The 19,955-nt window shown below is 34.8% G+C and overlaps 1 protein-coding gene across 8 annotated transcripts in view; it reads left to right on the forward strand.

Moving 5' to 3' along the window:
- STRBP (spermatid perinuclear RNA binding protein) overlaps positions 1-19,955 on the forward strand; it is an 87,378-nt gene that overhangs the window by 10,498 nt on the left and 56,925 nt on the right. For 7 of the 8 annotated variants that reach the window (XR_014019567.1, XR_014019568.1, XR_014019569.1 and 4 more), the window contains exons 4-9: positions 1,935-2,079; positions 10,977-11,068; positions 11,599-11,694; positions 12,927-13,038; positions 13,651-13,748; positions 13,956-14,067. Coding sequence is in view for 5 of the 8 variants with exons in the window: in XM_081273356.1 (XP_081129482.1) it covers positions 1,935-2,079; positions 10,977-11,068; positions 11,599-11,694; positions 12,927-13,038; positions 13,651-13,748; positions 13,956-14,067 (655 nt within the window). In the remaining 3 variants the exon portion in view is untranslated. The remainder of the gene's footprint in view (positions 1-1,934; positions 2,080-10,976; positions 11,069-11,598; positions 11,695-12,926; positions 13,039-13,650; positions 13,749-13,955; positions 14,068-19,955) is intronic. The other variant, XM_081273357.1, reaches the window with a different exon arrangement.

The raw sequence follows: 19,955 nt of genomic DNA on the forward strand, positions 1-19,955 counted from the left end.
AATATTTAGAGCAAAACCTCCATTTATCTAAGTACCTTAATTAAATAAGGCTGAAACATACCTTTCCCTCTATACTCTTTTCTAGGGTGATTTTGAGGATGACCAAAACTAGAAAACACTTAGTCTAGTCTAAAATTCATACCATGTTTATTACTCTGTGCATTGTAAGGATCTACATGCATAATTGAAAACTTATTCTATACCTCTTCTTTTGGCAAAATGAATGTGAGCAGTTTTATGATGTTGCTTTAGATAAGTTTTGTTTTTTCATTTACTGTGAATTTTCCTTTTTTTTTTTTTTTGGCTTCCTATATTCAAAATTAGGATAATGAGTTTTCTTTTTTGGAACTGTTCAATAGTAAAATGCTATTTTTGTGTAAATGACTTTGAGTTCTTTTAATACACACCAATGATCAGAGATCTAGTAGTGTTTCCCTTCAGGAATAGATACTGAAAGTTTCATCACTAAGGAAGGCCCTATGTGACATTAAATATTTAATACATAATAATATTAAATATAAATTAATAGGTGATTCTAACTGGGTGATTATTTTGTGCAAATTCTGTGTTTATTATAATTTGTTAAAAGAAGCAATATATCCCCTGCACCACACACACAAAAGCAATATAAATTTCCCTGTGGCTGACAGATGACTTGTCTCATAATGCTAGATAAGTCTCAGTGTGACAATCACTGAGACCTTTTTAAAAAAATTAAAAAAAAATCTATTCTTTTAAGATATACATGACGGTAGAGTGTCAAAATACACAAACATGGTATAACTTATCTTAATTAGGATTCTATTCTAGTGGTTGAACATGATGTGGAGTTTTACTGGTTGTGTATTCATATATGAACATGTGAAAGTTATGTCTGATTCATTCTACTGTCTTTCCTAATCCCTTCCTCCCTTCCCTTCATTCCCCTTTGTCTAATCAAGTGAATTTCTGTTTTCCTTTCCTACCTCACCCTTATTGTGCATTAGCATTTCCATATCAGAGAACATTCAGCCTTTGTTTTTTTGGGACTAGCTTATCTCACTTAGCATGATGAGTCCTTAGTTCATCTGTTTACTGGCAAATGCCATAATTTTATTTTTCTTTGTGGCTGAGAGTCCTTTTGTAAGAGAAGTGTGAAAGCTACTTGTTTATACTCATTTCTTTTTCTGGTAAGTAAATTATAAATATCATTTTTCAGGGCTGGGGTCGTAGCTTAGTGGTAGAGCACTTGCTTAGCATGTGTGAGGCTCTGGCTTCAATCCACACTAAAAAATAAATAAAGGTATTGTGTCCATCTACAATTAAAAAAAAGTTTAAAAAATTTAAAAAGAAGATCCTTTTTCATTCATGCTTACTCAATTTCTGTTAGAGAAATCCATATAATCTTATATTTGCAAGTCCTTGGCAAGTAGAAGTTCCTCTTTAGTTCTAACAAAAAAGCTATGTGGCTCACACCTATAGTCCCAGAAACTCCAGAGGCTGATGGCGGAGGTCTGCAAGTTTGAGGCCAGCCTGGGCAATTTCGGAAGACCCTGTCTCAAAGTAGTTCAGTAGTAGAGTGCTTCTTGTCTCAGTCCCCAGTACTGCAAGAAAAAAGAAAGAAAACCTTTTGGTGTAGAAAACATTCCCAGCTGTTTATTATTCTAAAGCACTTCTCTATAATAATTTCAGTGATGCTGTTGACATTTTACTTTTAAATATTAGAATAGTTTTAAACATTGTTTCATAATTGTTGGAATGGTTGACATTGTGGTTGCTTTTTGAGAGGTGGAAAGGATTTGCTTATAGGTTGAGAGAAGTTTTTCCCAAACTAAAAACTAGTGGACATTGTCTTTAAGTACAGTAATACCATAGTTAATGACATTTGAAAACCTAATGCAATTGAGATTTCAATCTAATTATAAGGTGTTACTGAAATCTTGGTGATTTTTCAGAAACTTACAGAAGAGAAATATCAAGTGGAACAATGTATAAATGAGGCATCTATTGTAATCCGGAACACTAAAGAGCCCACACTGACTTTGAAGGTGATACTTACTTCTCCCCTAATAAGGGACGAACTGGAGAAGAAAGATGGAGGTACTCGTGTGTGTGTGTGTGTGTGTGTGTGTGTGTGTGTGTGTGTGTGTGTATGCATATATATATCGTATTATTTTGTTTGTGTAAGAGGTCTTCCCAGTGGTTTGTTAGCTCTGCTTTATGGATTTAGGAAATCACTCTTCATTTGTTTTTATGCCACTCATAGTATTTTAAACAGGTTTGTTTCTAAATGATTAATGTATTTTTTGAACATGTCTAATTTCAAAATATAAAGTAGGTTATTCCAAAAACCTGTGCATATCAAATGCGGGCCTTAACTCTCAATTTTTATACCACTTTGGTATTTTGTTTTACTTTATCTAGTATTGTATTATATTGCTGATATCAACCAATCTGTTATTTTGGCTTAATGGCCAGATTTCAGGATTAAATGTGGACCAATATGGCATTATTTTCAAATTCACTTAGTTATTATTCCAAAATTACTCACTTGCATATTGCTCTTAACTTCTAATAGCTATATAATCTTGCAAAATTTTGTTTTTACTTAGTTGCCTATGTGTAGATTTGCTTTATAGTGTAAGAAATGTGAATTGGTGATTAATTTTTTTTATCAATGCATAATATTTAGTAAATTTTTTAGGTTTCTGATATATGCAAGAATCATGCTTTCAACTAGCTTTCTTAAATTAAAAAGAATTGCTGTATGGCAGTGTTATCCTCTAAAAGTAGAGTGAGAAATCTATTCAGCTTTTGATATCTTTGAGAAGTAATCATGGAAGTGTGGTGGGTTTCTTTTTCTTATGTTATTATCCTGTCAAGTTAGCTTGATTCTGCTTCTCAGTCCTGTTCCTAGAAACTTGCCATATGGTATTTTTCCTGTGTCAGACCTTTGACCAACTGGCTACTCTGTCATGACAATTTAGAGGCAGTGCAGCCTATCTGGGCCCGGGGGAACTCTCTGTTATTTCATCTCTTGAATTTCAACAAGTCCCATTGCTTACTCCCCTACCTGAAGTACCACCAGTGTAGTAAGAAATATTGGTCAGTTTCATAGTTTATTTATAAAGTTGATGATAAGGGTAGAAAAGCACATTTACCTTAGGTTTTAAATTTTTGGTAGCCATTATTCATAGGCTCCTTAAACTAAAAGTGATACCTTTTAAAAAATATTTTTATTTGAATGATTAAAGTCAGCTCTACTATGCCCACAAAAATAAACTAAATATATTCATGAATCATTTTTTTAAATTTATTTTTTTGTTGTTTAAAGAGAGAGTGAGAGAGGAGAGATGAGAGAGAGAATTTTTTTTAATATTTATTTTTTAGTTCTCGGCGGACACAACATCTTTGTTGGTATGTGGTGCTGAGGATCGAACCCGGGCCGCACTCATGCCAGGCGAGCGCGCTACCGCTTGAGCCACATCCCCAGCCCTCATGAATCATTTTAATCAAAGTGTATCCAATCTATAATTGGGTTTATGACAGTACTTTTTTTCCTCTATATATGTATCCATAGCACTTCTGAAGAACCAATATTAAATGACTTAATTTTTTTAATAGCAGAACTATGATTTCTGATTTCTGATGTGTCAAGATAAATGTTAATTCTGGTAAGCTGTGTTCTCTTGACCCTGTAGTTTAAAACCAACCATTTTGGGCTGCGGTAGTAGCTCAGTGGTAGAGTACTTGCCTAGCATGTGTGAGGCACTGGGTTCGACCCACATTAAAAAAATAATAAGATAAAGGTGTTGTGTCCAACTACTACTACAACAACAAAATTAAAAGAAAACATTTCTAAGTAGAATTGTAATTATAAGCATTATTAAAAATTTGATTATAGGGGGATAAGAAAAAGACTGAAGTTGCCAAAGACTAGGTGAATTATATATTTGCTTGTACCTGTTGATATTCCTTCCATTACCTTTAGAAGGTATTAAGAGAATGTCAGGCTTCTTTTTCCCTGTGGTTTTGTGTATTTACATGGGATTTTGTCATAGCTTGCAGTGATATTCTTAAGCTTAGTCTGTTGCATTTATAACCTTAATTTCTGTTGAGAGAATTTAGCAATAGATTCTTAGAGCATTGTACCCTCACTGGAACACTTTATTTTTTTTATTTTTTATTTTTATTTTTATTTTTTATTTATTTTTTTATTGGTTGTTCACAACATTACAAAGCTCTTGACATATCATATTTCATACATTAGATTGAAGTGGGTTATGAACCCCCATGGAACGCTTTATTAAAGAATGACATTTATAATAAAACAGGAGAGTCACATAGTTTCTGTTCAAGGTGTTTTGAGTTACTAAGGATCCAAAGACCACCTATGAGTTGACTCAGCTAGTGTGTGGGGTCAAGTAAGGTGAAGGAACCATCTTGGATTTAATGTTTTACACATATCACTTTACCTTTTGAATGGCAGAAACTTTTGCTTTGCATTATCCTTAACATCCCAACCCTGTTGACTCACTTGATCTTTTTAAATTTACTCACTTTGTCTAAAAGAAACTTTTTGTCCTTTGCCAGCAGTTTTTATAGATTCTTGGGCAACTTGAAGGATTCATCATGATTGAATATGGAGATGTGTTTTTACAACTCTGTTTGCTCATAGTAGACATCCTTTAGCTCCTTGATGCAATTATTTGCAGCTTCATGGGATGAAAGCACAAGATTCAGTCAGGTGGTAGAGCGCTTGCCTAGCACATGTGAGGCCCTGGGTTCAATCCTAACCATCACATAAAAATAAATAAATAGAATAATGGTATAGTGAAAAAAGAATTCTTTGGAGAGGGGGAAAAAAAAGATTCAGGTTCCAGGGATTTCTGGGACCTAAAGGTAAACACATTTTTCAATTTCTACTCATTTTCCAAAGTTTAAAAAACATATCCATTGTAACTTCTTTGATCTTTGGAAACATTTTCCTATAGTATCTGGACTTCTTTTGATTATCCATAAATAAACAATTCACAGTAGATACATACCTCATGCATTTCTCTTCCCTTTCTTGCCACACATTTGGGTAAAATCTGAACAAGGGAAAAAAATAGCAGGCAGAACCGGAGGATTGGGACAGGTTAGAAAATCAAATTTATATCTTTTGTGTTAGAATCTGTGCAGTAGTGGATTTAAGTACTCATTCCAAATTACTGTATATATTTTAAATTGCCAGAGTACACAGTAAATCTTTGATATTAGTTAAAATTTCATATGTAAAGCTCCTTCTTGTAGTCAGTTTTCTTATCATTCTAATCCTTTATTTATAGGCCCTGTAGAATAATAATTTTCTCATTCATTACTACATATTTTTTCTTTTTTTTTTAATTTTAGGTGGACACAATATCTTTATTTTTTATTTTTATGTGGTGTTGAGGATTGAATCCAGTGCACCATGCATGCCAGGCGAGTGGGCTACTGCTTGAGCCACATCCCCAGCCCCATATATTCTTTTTGAAGAAGGCATTAGAAGCTGGGCGCTATGGTGCACACCTATAATCCCTGCGGCTCTGGAGGCTGAGACAGGAGGATTGCGAGTTCAAAGCCAGCCTCAGCAAAAGCGAGGAACTGAGCAACTCAGTGAGACCCTGTCTCTAAATAAAATACAAAATAGGGCTGGGGATGTGGCTCACTGGTCAAGTGCCCCTGATTTCAATCCCGGTCCCCCCACCCCCCAAAAAGAAGGCATTGGAGAAAAAGCACAGACTTTGGTGTGCAGCAGCCTTACGTTCAGTATTAACTCTGTTAGTTTTTACTGCTATGTGTCCTTGGGCATGTTTTCTTCATTTTAAATTGTGATAATAAATACCTGAAAAAGTTGCTCAGAGATTAATAAGATAATTTATATAATGTGACTTGTATAACTGGCACAAAGTATCTATTCAGTAAATAGTAGTAATAACTCAGCTTATTAAAGATTCATAGCACAAACATACCTATTCAAACTTCCTTGAGTTAATAATGTGAGTAATATGTGCACAGTTGGTCTAGCAACCTGAGGTAAACATTTTTAAATTCTTAAAAACTCATTGAAATGTATAATAATAGAGTCAGTATACAGATTTTCTATAATGCTCATAGTGAGAATGCTCATTATATAGCTAATGATTCACTGAGAGTGGGTATTTTTCTTTTTTACTACTGCTAATCTTTTTCCTTAGTACCTACAACTAACTGTGACCAACACATAGGAGGCAATCAAGCAATACCACATATAAATCAGTGAAGTGAATTTATGTACTTACCATATTATCTGATTAAAATAGGACTGTCCAATATGTAGGAAAGAAGCATTAACAATGAATAACATCTTAAAGCTCAAGCAATAGATTTTTGAAGATCTCTGTCTTTCGAGGTATTTTATCACCTACTTTGTGATAAGCATTTCCTTATATGTGATTTATTTAAAACAAAACAAAAAAACCTCACAGCAGCCCTCTTGGGTTAGTTACTATCCTGCCTTATAAATGAGGAAAGTCTCACATTTTGCCCAGGTCCTATGAATCAAAGTTCCGTGTGCAGTCTACTCTCCCATTCTTGTCTGGGGTTACTGCATGAGTGCTTTACCAGATCTAGTCCTTCTGAATATTATAGTCTCAAGTTTCTTTTGGTGCTTGTGATTTTAAACCAGAAGTGTATATGTGATTGGGAATGATAAATCATTTTAAAAACTATATTTATAAAGCAATTTGAAACCAGGTGGATAGGGAAAATAGAGACTCTTCTGTTTAAGGCTAATATAAACCTCTGTCCCCCCAACTGGGGGTCAAGGGTGAGGGGAAGTATGCAGGGGTTGAGGGAGAAGTTGCCTGAGAGTCTTCTTTTTCATGTATTGGTGCCAGTGTGAACTTCTGACTCTTCTTGACATTGTGAACTTCTGACTCTTCTTGGCAGAAGAAGTTCACTAGCATGTGTGTCTTGAGACAGTAGATTCTCAGTCTAGACATCACAACTGATGCTGCAGGCTTTATTTTCCTGTCTTCCCCAGCTATTAACCAGCTGCTCTGGTTGTTTATCCAGGGCAAACCTTTGGCCATATCTTTCTAATGCTTGACTGCCACTGAAGAAAAGTCATCCTGAGTGACATTACTAGCATAAATTAGAACAGTCTCTCTTTTACCTTGTTTCTACATTTACTGCCTGCATTATTGTGTCCTGTTACTTTGCATGGACAGTGCCATTGGGCATAATGTCTTCTTTCCAGAAAGCTTTAAGGAATTGAGAGAGGAGGGGCTACCAGGATATCTTCAGGCTAATTAGAAAATTATGTCAGCATGAACCCAGTAACTCAGTTTCATCCAGATTGTCAAGGAGCCTGTCATGATATCCCAACTAAATTATTTTAAAGAGCCCAGCCACGTTTGGCTTTTTTCCTGCCCCCATCTCCAGGCTAGTGACTTTGTTAAAAGGGACAGGTAGTTTGCATGTAATGAGGCACTGAGAGAAACTGACCAACATTTCCTGCAGTATGGTGTGATTCTGTTCACTGATCTAACCTCTAACCAAATAAACATGGTTGGGTATAACAGACTTCTTTCCAATGCTTTCATTGTTCAGAATGTTGAGTGTACCTTCATGCCCTGGTGCCAGGTTCCTGAGTAAATACATTTTCAAAAGCTTTTTTTTTGCTTTGGCATTTTTGCCAATACTCCACCACTAGAACCTCCTATGCTATTTTTACCTGTTTCACTGGTCACCATAGAAAAAATTAAATGGCTCACAATTCCATTGTTTCTATTAAGGATTCCATGAGGGACTCCCCTGTCTTTTCATCAGAATAGCTTTTTCCCTACTACAAAATTGAAACTCTTGTTTTGAAGTCCCAAAGTATTAAATTCTAGCACCAGTCCTATGATTGCCATATTAATAATGAAGTTACTTTTTAATCAATGAAAATATATAAACTGTATATTATTAACCACATAAAAGAAATAGACATGGTGGACTAATAAGGTGCACTATTGTACCATATAAGTTTATTTTGTGTAATATAAAAAACTATGAAGATAAAATGAGATGAATTATTTTATCTCCTCTGCTATTTCCTATCTTATGACCCTTGAAACATTTGGATCTTTTGACTTTTTGACTATCAGAGCATGAAGAAACATGGCCATTCTGATGGTGATGTAAAGGGAATCTGTTGCAAGTCTTCTGTCCAGTGTCTACCCCTTTCATATCTTTTTAGTAGAATCTATTGTCTCCAAATGTTGACTGTCTGTAGCAAGCTGATGTCTTGATTTTTTTTTTTTAATAAGAGTTTGTGGTTAGACTCTGACTTAGAGATGAAAGAATTTATTGAAATATTTTTATGTTGTCTTGTTATAAATATCTGTTATAAATACAATCAATCTAAGGTATAATTTACGAACTCTGACCACTGGATGAAATACTAGAAAGCACAAAAAGAGTTTTGACTTGCCTTTTTCTATCAAAACTTCTGCCTTACTTCCCTCTTCTATTGCCTCCCTCTTCCCGATATCCATACTTGGTAAGATGATAGAATAAAGCTTAGCTTGCTTTACTTTTTTTTCCCTATTAATTAAAAAATTGAAATGATAGAAAATAATCAAATTCTCTATCTTTTATTTGGATTATATTAGCGCAGTCAGTCAACCTTTGTCATGTCCAACTTTTAAGATTCTAATCATTCATAATTTGTTTTATCTGGTATGTGAGCTTTACAGAGATGCTTGTATTGACCATAGTTAAACATTTTGACATAAATCATTAAAATGGGTTAGTTGTACATTTTGTGTCATTGTGAAGATAAAATTCTCTAGGAGCTAGATCACCTGTGAATACCCATACTGTATTTATGAATGTTTATAAATAAATCCACATTAATAATTCTTTACAAGGGTTTCCATTTGAAGAGTTTAAAAAAGGAGGGGGCGAGGGTAATAAAATGAGATGCCCTGTATTGTGACTTTTGTTGGCAGGGCTAATGGGGAACAGTGCAGATATCTGCTGTAGAGCTCACCTTGTCATAAAATAAGCGTGTAGCACTTCGTCCTTTATAGCTTTTTTTTTTTTTTGAGAGAGAGAGAGACTATTTTAATATTTATTTATTTTTTTAGTTTTTGCGGACACAACATCTTTGTATGTGGTGCTGAGGATCGAACCCGGGATGCACGCATGCCAGGCAAGCGCGCTACTGCTTGAGCCACATCCCCAGCCCATATAGTTTTTTTTTTTTTTTTTTTTTTTTTTGGTCAACAGAGGTGACAGAATTGAATTTGGGGGCACCTGGCCACTGAGCCACATCCCCAGCCCTATTTTGTATTTTATTTAGAGACAGGATCTCACTGAGTTGCTTAGCCCCCTGCTTTTATTGAGACTGGCTTTGAACTCAAGAGCTTCCTACCTTAGCCTCCAGAGCTGCTGGTTTTACAGGTGTCTGCTACCATGCCTGGCTGGAGATTTGTTTTCTATTGGGCATATGCCTTCAGTTTTAGATAATGACATTTTATCCACTAGAATAAATGTATTTGCTATATTTATTAACTAAAGAAACCAAAAAGTATCACTGCTCTTGTCCTTCATTTAAAAATATTTACATTGTATTAGCTGGCCCACACAAATGTATAACCAAGCCTACTACTGTTAGGGGAATACTAGGAAGAAGTGTAGATGGGCTCTCTTGAATATAAGAGTTCTTCAAAGAAATTAGTAAATCTGATTTAGATTAGATAAAACATCATCCCCCAAGAAACATTTGTGTATTGTATGCTTTTAAATATGCATCAAGACTGGAAAAAAAAAAACCCAAAAAACAAAAAGCCTACTTCTTTGTAGCTTAGAGGAAATAAATTTGCCTTTCGAAACTTGGATTTAGTATCATGTGGGTATTGGTCGTTAATCATGTTTAAATTTTTAATTTTGCTGCTTTGGGCCATCTAAACCAATTTTTAAAATATTAAGGCAAGTCAAATAGCTGTAATTAGATAGTAGTCTTTAGAGAGAAAGAGAATTTTTTAAATATTTATTTTTTAGTTTTCGGTGGACACATCATCCGTCCATCCTCCTTCCTTCCTTCCTTCCTTCCTTCCTTCCTTCCTTCCTTCCTTCCTTCCTTCCTTCCTTCCTTCCTTCCCTCCCTCCCTCATTATCCTTCCTTCCCTCCCTCCCTTATTATTTTTTTCTGTGGTGCTGAGGATCTTACCTAGTACACTGTGCACGCCAGGCGAGCAAGCTACTGCTTGAGCCACATCCCCAGCCCAGATAGTAGTCTTTGAACTGCCTTTTTTTCAAAAGGAGGTATATAAAATTGGAAATTTATTTCAATTTGTTTTATATTTGTAATTTTTAATAATTTTGTTCAGAAAAGACATGAGAACTTCAGGATAACACTTACTTACGTTCTCATCAGTGGAGTAAAGTTTCTAGTAATGGTTATTTTTTGAATGAGTTTATTTAGTTGCAAAAAGTGTTTTGGCATAATCAGTGTTTAATCAGTAAATCTCAAGTTGACCATTAACATGAGAGCTCCAGTTTTCCTTAAAAACTAATCAGTGATCAATTTTTTTTTTCTGTAAAAAAAGTTGTTATTGCTGTTGGTCCTAAATTTTCCTTCTTTATGTCTTAACAAAGGAAAAAGTGCTATGTACTTATTTTGTGCCATGATATTATACATGCTTATTAATAAGATCCCAGATTATAAGAAACAGGGTCACTGATTTGTTGACAAAATGAATTCCTGTATGTTCCATTGTACTTGTGCACAAATGCTGTTCTTGTTTACTTACGTAATTGTGCACGTAATTTAAAAAAGAAGCAACAAAACCAAACCATGAAATTTTCTGGGAGTCTTATTAGTTCACTCAGATGCTGCTATTCTTCTTCTTCTTCTTCTTTTTTTTAAAATTGTTTGGAAATTTGACAGGAACCCCTTGGTCAAATTGTATCTGTCTCTCTCTATCCCATTTTACCATTAGAAAATGTTGCGATGAAAGATCCTCCGGACTTATTGGACAGGCAGAAATGCCTGAACGCCTTGGCGTCTCTTCGACATGCCAAATGGTTTCAGGTTGGCTTTTTGTTATTATCTTACTGTTATTGTAGAATTGTGCAGGTTTCACTTGGAGCACTCAACACTGGTTTCTGTGTACTATGTAAGATGGGGTACTTTACACCTCATAAGGTTATTGGAGTAAGAGTTTTAACTTTGTGAAGTGCCTGGAATAGTTTCTTTTATAGTTAATGATGATGTTTTGTTATCATATAATTCATTTTGGCTTAAAATTATTCTGACTTTTAAATGATGACTTGTAAAATATAACCATGGGTAAAAAAGCTAAAAATAAAAATAGTTTCCTGCAATGGAGTTGCCATAAGGCTACAAAAGGAATTTTAAAAGGAAGCTCCTTTTACTTTAAAATCTACCTTTCTGAACTGCTGTTTACTACTTTTGATAGCTTGATATTTTGGTTTGCTTGAAAACCAAATATTTAGTTAATTGCTAATTAGTATTCACTTAAAGAACCTATCCATGATCAATATGCTTAAAATGAAGAATGGATTTCAACAGGGATATTGGAATCATTTTGTTTGTTTTAGGCAAGGGCAAATGGATTAAAATCATGTGTAATTGTCCTCCGTATTCTGCGTGATTTGTGCAACAGAGTCCCCACATGGGCACCATTAAAAGGATGGGTAAGTACTTAAATATGTAGTTAAAAGCAAGTTCCAAAGCTGTAGCAGAGGAAATCCTATAAGAATGGTATGTTATTATAAAATGACTACCTTCTGTGTTAGTAAGGTATGTGTTATCTCTTTTTCCCTGGGGGAAAATTATGCATCTTTTATTTGAATTATTATGCATATAACTTGTATATGCCATACTATATTCATGTTACAGAATCAGATTTTTTTCTGACAAAAAGTTTTATACCTTTTTGATAAGTATCTTCCTGCCCTCAGCTCTTCATTGATGGTTGATCACTTATTGGTCACCTGTTGCCCACAAAAGCCTCATTGGCTGACCCATTTCTCTCAGTGCCTCTTTCCATTATAGTTGAAATTATCTGACAAGTGGAGACACAGTTAATTGCTAACTTATCATGTTAGTACTTAAAGTCAGGCAAATAGTACACTCCAAGCCAATTGTGGACCTAATTTATGATATATATTGTAACATTGACTTAATTTGGAAATTATACTGGACCCCAATCAAGACTACAACTTAAGAACTCTATAAAACAATTCAAATAAGGCTGTAAAGGGTCATTTATACATTTATAAAGGGTCTAACAATTATTACTTTGATAAAGTATCATTAGTTTTCAGTTTATTAAATATAGATTTGGTTCTTTGTTTATTCTAATTATACTTGGAGCAGACTATCTAAAATGAAGTCTTATTCTTACATTGAGATGTTTATAGTTTGAAAATTTCCTAATAAATTATGTGGGATTTTGGTGGACTGGATTTGCATATTGGCTTATTATTATTACTACCTTACACGAAGCTCTATTAAATTTTTGTTAAATGAATTAGATGACCATAATTTATTTAGTAATTTTTTCAGGGTAACTAAATTTAGAAGGCTTTTGTTACTAAAGTGTCATTTGAGAATATCTCAAAAAATGCTCAATTTAAAAACTGGTTGGGGGGTTGCTGGTATATGTAGTTCAGGGATGGTAGAACACTTCCTTAGTATATGCAAATCCCTGGTTCAGCCCCAAGCACTGCCTTCCCCCCTTCCTGAAATCCATTTGGGGAAAATTTTTTTTTAATCATGGGGGAAGAGTGAAGTGGTCCCTAAATATTAAATTGACTTTTTGACTTTTTTGGCTTCCCTTGTAGATACAAATGTCAGCTCACATTTAACTGGAATCCTTTTAACACTTGGTGCATGTACTAATTTGTAATTTAATATCTTCTAGCCACTAGAGCTTATATGTGAAAAGTCTATAGGTACTTGTAATAGACCTTTGGGCGCTGGGGAGGCCTTGAGACGAGTAATGGAGTGTTTGGCATCTGGAATACTACTTCCTGGTAAGGGTTTCAAACTCTGGAGGCAAAAAAAAAAAAATCTAATTTTAGTTTATTTTTCTAAATATGTGCTAAATTTGTCCTCTACTACACAGGAAAATGGTGTGTAGGAGCTATTTTGCTTAGAATGTAAGCAAGTAGAACGTTTGTGTGTTGGAAAAGTGCTATTAAACTTTTTCAATAATTATAATTTGTTTTTTTATGTACTAACATAAAGGGTACTAATAAGATATGTCTGCTATGAATTTGCTTTACCTAGAAGTCTGAATTTGAAAATGCAGATGTTGATACAAAATGTGTGAAGTTCATTCTGTTTGCAGTCTGGTGTTAAATTTGGAAAAATTAAATTTGGTCTTATTTTTCATATGCAATCCTTTTGGAATGATTCAACATGCTGTTGTTAAATATACAAGGGACTTCCAGTATAAAATATGGGCAGTTTAGTGCTAATGTATCAAAAATGAGAGTGTCCTTAAAACTCCAGTTAATTGAATAGACTTTTACTCCTCTTTTTTTTTTCCCCTTTTCTTTTCTCACTCTGTTTTGTGTTAGTTTATTGAATTTTAAACCCAATTCTAAATGATATTTATGTTTTGCCTTTGCCTTTTGCCAAAGGGGGTCCCGGTCTTCATGATCCTTGTGAGCGAGACCCAACAGATGCTCTGAGCTATATGACCATCCAGCAAAAAGAAGATATTACCCACAGTGCACAGGTAGAAGACTTGGCACACATGATGATTTATTAGAGATATATCACAACTTAATTTTCCTAACTCTTCAGATTGAACACTTTTCTCTTGCATGCTATTAGGGACTTCTACCATCATATCAGCATTTAATGAATGTCATTTTAGCTAGATGTTCTAGTGGATTTATGAATGGCTACTGAAATTTGATTGAATTAATATTTTATTCTTTAGCATGCGCTTAGACTATCAGCTTTTGGCCAGATTTATAAAGTGCTGGAGATGGACCCCCTTCCTTCTAGTAAGCCTTTTCAGAAGTATTCCTGGTCAGTTACTGATAAAGAAGGTGAGCTAAATCTAAATGTCTTATATTAGGGTTGGGTGGGGATTCGCAGTGATGGTTATGGGATGCCTCTCTTGTTAGAGTTTAAGGAACTTAATCCTTGTTTATCTAAGTCATTTATAAGAAAGTTTATTGCTTCCTCTCCCGCCTGACTTTGTTGGCCTATATCTCCATCAGTGACAGTAGCTTGCTATCAGTTGTTCTTATTAATGATCAGCTCATTTGTCCGTGTTAGCCGTATTTTGTTATTACATATTGAATTAGAGACCATACTTGCAGATCATATGATCCAAGGAGAAGAGATCATCACTGATCAGTTTAATGATCTTTCTCATGCTTGAAAGTTTGATGTAATTAAGACAGAAAAAACAAAATATATAGAGAGGAGGAGAAGGAATGAATATTGGACCATTCAGGACCATCTTCCATTTGTACTAGTCTGTTTGAACTCAGATTAGAGTTTGAACAAAAATAGGATCAGTATGACCTGGATTCCAGTGGGAATCAACTACCTACTAGTTTGAGGCCTTGAGCAATTAGTTCCTCTTAGTAGACATATTACTTTAGTCTTTCTTACTTTATTGACTGTTGTCAGGTGAAAATGCCTGGCTCACTGCCTGGAATAGAGCAGATATTTGAATCTGAATCCACTTACTCTTCTCACTGTGCCACAGAAAATATTTAATTTTGTTCTCTTGTCTCTCACGTTATACTAAAAGGTGGGATATTTAATACCACCTAGAATCCAGCCCACTTCCCGCAGTTGACATTATCTTAGTAATTTCTATATGACAAAAATAATGCAGGTGCTCAATCTATTTATTTAGACACTAGATTTCCAGTAGATCTAAAAGGGCTTATTCAAGGAGTCCACAAGATCAAAAACTGTTTCATAGTAATACTATTAACTTTTCTTGTTTCTTTTCCACTCTTTCCTGAGTGTACAATTTTCTGGAGGCTAACAAGCTTTATTTTAATTTCTATAATGCTAAATATTGATAGATACTACCCACAAAGCAAAGGTAAGACTATAAAGTAGAAATGATATTGGCCAAATTATATTGTCCTATTGTGTGAATGAATATGCAACAACAAATCTTAACATTATGTACAATTTTAACGCACCAATAAAAAATATGGGAAAAAAGAATATAAAATAGTCCTGAACTAAAAAGTTTGAGAATCACTGCCTTATATTGTGAACTCATCAGGGGAGAGAATCCTCCACACTGTACCATATCATTGTTATAAAGGAGTGCTCAATAAAATTTATGGAAGAAAAAGTTCCTTTTTTCAAGAGTGTATTCACATGTTGGCAATGAGATTACTGAGAGGGATTTACATAATCATGCCACATTAAGAGTTGTCTATGAATGGCATGATTGAATAAAAATTTTAAAAAATGTATATTTTATGATTAGTAGCAAAAAAAATTTCTGTTGCCAAATTCACAGTACTTTTTTTCTCCCACTATATCTGCCATCATGTGACTTAGGTTTTGTTTTTGTTTTTAATTTTAAAGATCTTTCTCAGAGGTTTGGGAACTGCTAATTTGTCAACATAGAGCATAAAATAGTGTCAGAATGTCCTAGTGTTCCTGTTGTAGCCCTATCATTTAGTAGCTGCATAATCTGAGCAAGTCAGTTTCTCATTTTGTGCCTTAATTATAAGATGATATCCCTCACAATTTCATATTTTTAGCACCTAGCTTTCTGACATTTATACTTCAATTTAATTTCTATAATTCTTGGTGATTTCAGTATTCTTTCAGGTGATTTATTCCACCAAACTCTGACATTCTCAATTCCTTAATTTCCTCTCCCATAATTACTTTCTATTCTATCTTACACTTACTCAGTTACTCATTCTATGGATGCACCCTTGACCTTGTCTTCAGCAATAACTATTCCTGTACCCTTTCCAGCTTCTTCTTATTGTTACTCTCTCTAGTACTTTTATTTCTTGAACTTACCATTGATTTCATTATCTTTACATAGTCCCTATTCTTCTCATGGTCTCCCTTCTGTCTATACCCTGCTTGTGTTCTCTGGCATATCCTTGTGATCACTCCCTGGCATGTACTTTCACTTCCTTGATCCTCTCTTCCTGATAATCTTCTAACTGATTGAATTCCATCTTTCTTCCTACATCAGATTTATGAACATAGTTGGGGATAAAAAACACAGCCATGTTGACCATTTTTCTTTCAGTCTGTGACACTAACCTCATGGGGACTACTTATGTTGTCTGACAATTCTCCCATAAAATCAAGAGTTCTCCAAATTTCCTAGATAGCTCTTTCACATCTCTAACTCCCCATCCTTACTCTCATCCAATGACCTTGTTAGCTTCTGTTTTCTCACATTAGTAGTAATCTGGAGTTAAGATGAACCTTTCTATTTGTCTGCTGTATCACATTCCTTCTTGCCTGTCAGTGGACATTATTCCAGAAGTTCTCTCACCAACGTCAGTTTCTCCCTGTCTATTGAGTCATTTTCATCAACATAAAAACCTGCTATAGTATTTCCCATCTGCAAGCCAAAGCCAAAACAAACTCTTTTATTAGTTTTACAGTTGCCCCTACCAGAGTTATATTTCTCAGCTCACTTTTAGAGCTGTACTTTTGGATAGAGTGGCCTATTACTTCTTTTTCCTCATTTTCTATTCCCTTTTGAACCTGTTCTAATCAGACTTTCTTCCTCACCTTCTACTGCTGGTGACCTTCATGTTACCACATTTTGGGGTTGGGTTTCAGTCTTTGTCTTAGCCAACTTTTCAGCAACTTTTGGTACCTATGTTTATTTTATTATGAGATACTGCACATAAATAGAAAAAGCATATGGGTTAATAATTATTTAAAAAAATTATTTAATCACTGCCATAGTCAATAAACAAAACATCAGGTAAATGGATGGAGTTGGAGAAGATAAATGCTAAGAAGTTAGCCAATCCCTAAAAACCAAATACCAAATGTTTTCTCTTATATAAGGATGCTGATTCATAGTGGGGTAGGGAACGGGGAGCATGGGAGGAATCAACAAACTCTAGATAGGGCAGAGGGGTAGGAGGGGAAGGGAGGGGGCATGGGTTTAGCAATGATGGTGGAATGTGATGGACATCATTATACAAAGTACATGTATGAAGACACGAATTGGTGTGAATATACTTTGTATATAAATAGAGATAAGAAAAATTGTGCTCTGTATGTGTAATAAGAATTGTAATGCATTTTGCTGTCATTTATTAAAAAAGTCAGTTAAAAAAAATAAAACATCATAGCTCCTTGGGAACCATCTGTTTACTCTGCCCCATTACTTTCTTTTGCCACATGAACTATCGTTCCCAACAATTTGCCAGTCATTTCCTAGATTGTTTTATCACTTTCCTACTTACATATGCTTTCCTAAATAATTTGATTTTGCCTGGCACTTTCTAGAAATTAACTGTACTGAGTTTATTTACTCTTTTGTGACTGGCTTCTTTCTCTCCAGCATTGTTTGCTATTACTCCATGGTGCTGCATTATTTTATTCATTTTAATAGCTCAGCAGTACATATTTAAGTATATTAAAGTTTATTCATTCTACTTTTGCAAGATGTTTAGGTTTGTTAGCAATACACTCACAGTATTGCTATGAGTATTCTTAGACATGTCTTCTGAGGTATGTGTCTTGGAATTACTGTAGTCCAGTAAGTGACTTAGTGAATTGTTACATATACCAGCTTACTCTCCCACCAGAAGTGTATCAAAGCTTCTGTTGCCCTGTATCCTTAGCACCATTTTGATACTGCCAGACAGTTTTTCCTGAAATAAAATAGCAATTTTCATTTGACTTCCAGGTAATCACTTTCTCTTCATTCTTCTAGCCCTGTTGGCATCCCCTCAGTTATCTTCGCTTGTTCTTCCTCATCTAACTTGCAAATTTTAAGGTGTCCCAGGAATCAGTTCTTAGACCTTATTTGCACTGACTCCTTTAGTCTCTCTTCATGAAATTTCTTTTGTACACTGTAGATTTTCCCAAATTTACTTACATCCCAGACTTCCAGTCCTTCAACTCAGTGCCTCAGTATTCCCACATAGCTGCCTAACACATCTCAAACCTAAGATTTCTAAAATCCATAGTCCTGCCTCACTCTGTCACTGTTCTTCTCTTGCCATAGTATCCCTGTCCCAGTTGTGGAAATTCTCCACCTTGTGTATTCAGACCCACATCTTTCAGTCTACCTTTGAATTCATTTTCATTTACTCATCTTCAAACCACCAGCAAACCCTGTCTGTTTATTTCAAAGTCCGTCCAGTATTCATCTTTCTTTAATTTCTTCTTTGCTAATATTTTTGCCTCAGCTGCCATCATCTCTTACCTTGTTTATTACAATAACTTCCAGTCTGGTCCTTCTGCTTTTATCTTTCCCTTGAAGTCTTGTCTGAACAAAACAGCAGTCCTTTCTTCCTTCCTTTTTTTCTTCTCTTCTCTTCTCTTCTCTTCTCTTCTCTTCTCTTCTCTTCTCTTCTCTTCTCTTCTCTTCTTTTCTCTTCTTTTCTTCTCTTCTCCCCTCTCTCTCTCTCTCTCTCTCTCTCTCTCTCTGTACTGGGGATTGAACTCTGGGGCACTGGTCCACTGGGGCACATCCCCAGCCCTATTTGTATTTTATTTAGAGACAGGGTCTCACTGAGTTCTTTAACGCCTTGCTCTTGCTAAGAATGGCTTTGAACTTGGGATCCTCCCGCCTCAGCCTCCTGATCCTGAGTCTCTGGGATTACAGGTGTGTGCCACCATATCTGGCTAGCAGTCTTTTTTCCACAGGCAATTACAAAGATGATATGGGGAGGTCTAATTTATCCTTCACCCAGTTCCTGAGTTGTTACATTTTGTGTAACTGTAGTATAATATCAGGAAATTGACATTGATACAATATGTGTATTTAAGTTTTATGTCATTGTACCATGCATGTAGATTCTGTAACTACTGTTGCCACCAAGACACCTATTCCATCGCCAGAAAAATTTCACTTGTGCTACCCTTTTATAGGCATACCTATCTCTCTTCCCCACCTGTCCTTTAGGCCCCAGGAATCACCAAAATTTCTCTGTCTCTGTAATTTTATCATTTAGGGATACATGGGATTACGTAGTACGTGACCTTTTGAGATTTTTTTCCCACTCAGATTGTAATCTTAGGAGTCCATCCAAAATGTTGGCATGTGTCAATAGTTTGTCCTTTTTATGTGCAGTAAGTAGTGCATGGTATAGATGAACTGGAATTTGTTTAACCATTCACCTATTTTAGGATATTTTGTTAGTTTTTGATTTGAGACTAATGAAACTACTATAACCAATTATTTGTAGGTTTTTTTGGTGTTAAATTGACCAGTAGTATTCCTTTTCTATAATGTTTCCACTTCAAGGTTATACTGCCTAATAAAGTAAGTTAGGAAGTGTTCCTTCTTTTTCTGTTCTTTTGAGTTGATATTACTTTTTCCTCTTAAATATTTAGAAGCCTTTGGGCATGTGGTTTTCTTTGTGGGAAGTTTTAAATCATGGATCTAATAGGCATAGGAGTGTCATCTTCTTTAAACATTTGTGGTAAGTTTTGTTTTTCTGGGAATTTGTCTGTTTCACCTAAATTTAAAAATATTTTGAAATAAAGTAGTTCGTAAGTCAATCCTCTTTTAAAATTTGCATTGCTTTCATGTATTTCATATCTTCTTTTTTTTCTGATCACTCTCAATAGGGATTTATGATTTTTAAAAATCAACTTTTGGTTTTGTTGTTTATCTTAGTTGTATGTTCATATTCTGTTTCACTGATTTCTGTGCTTACTTTAATTTTTCTGCCTTCTGTTTTCTGTTACCATTATTTATGGTTTTCAGTCTCTTATTTTTCTGTTCCAT

The sequence above is a fragment of the Spermophilus citellus genome (genome assembly GCF_964194105.1).
Source record: "Spermophilus citellus genome assembly, chromosome: 2".
NCBI lineage: Eukaryota > Metazoa > Chordata > Mammalia > Rodentia > Sciuridae > Spermophilus > Spermophilus citellus.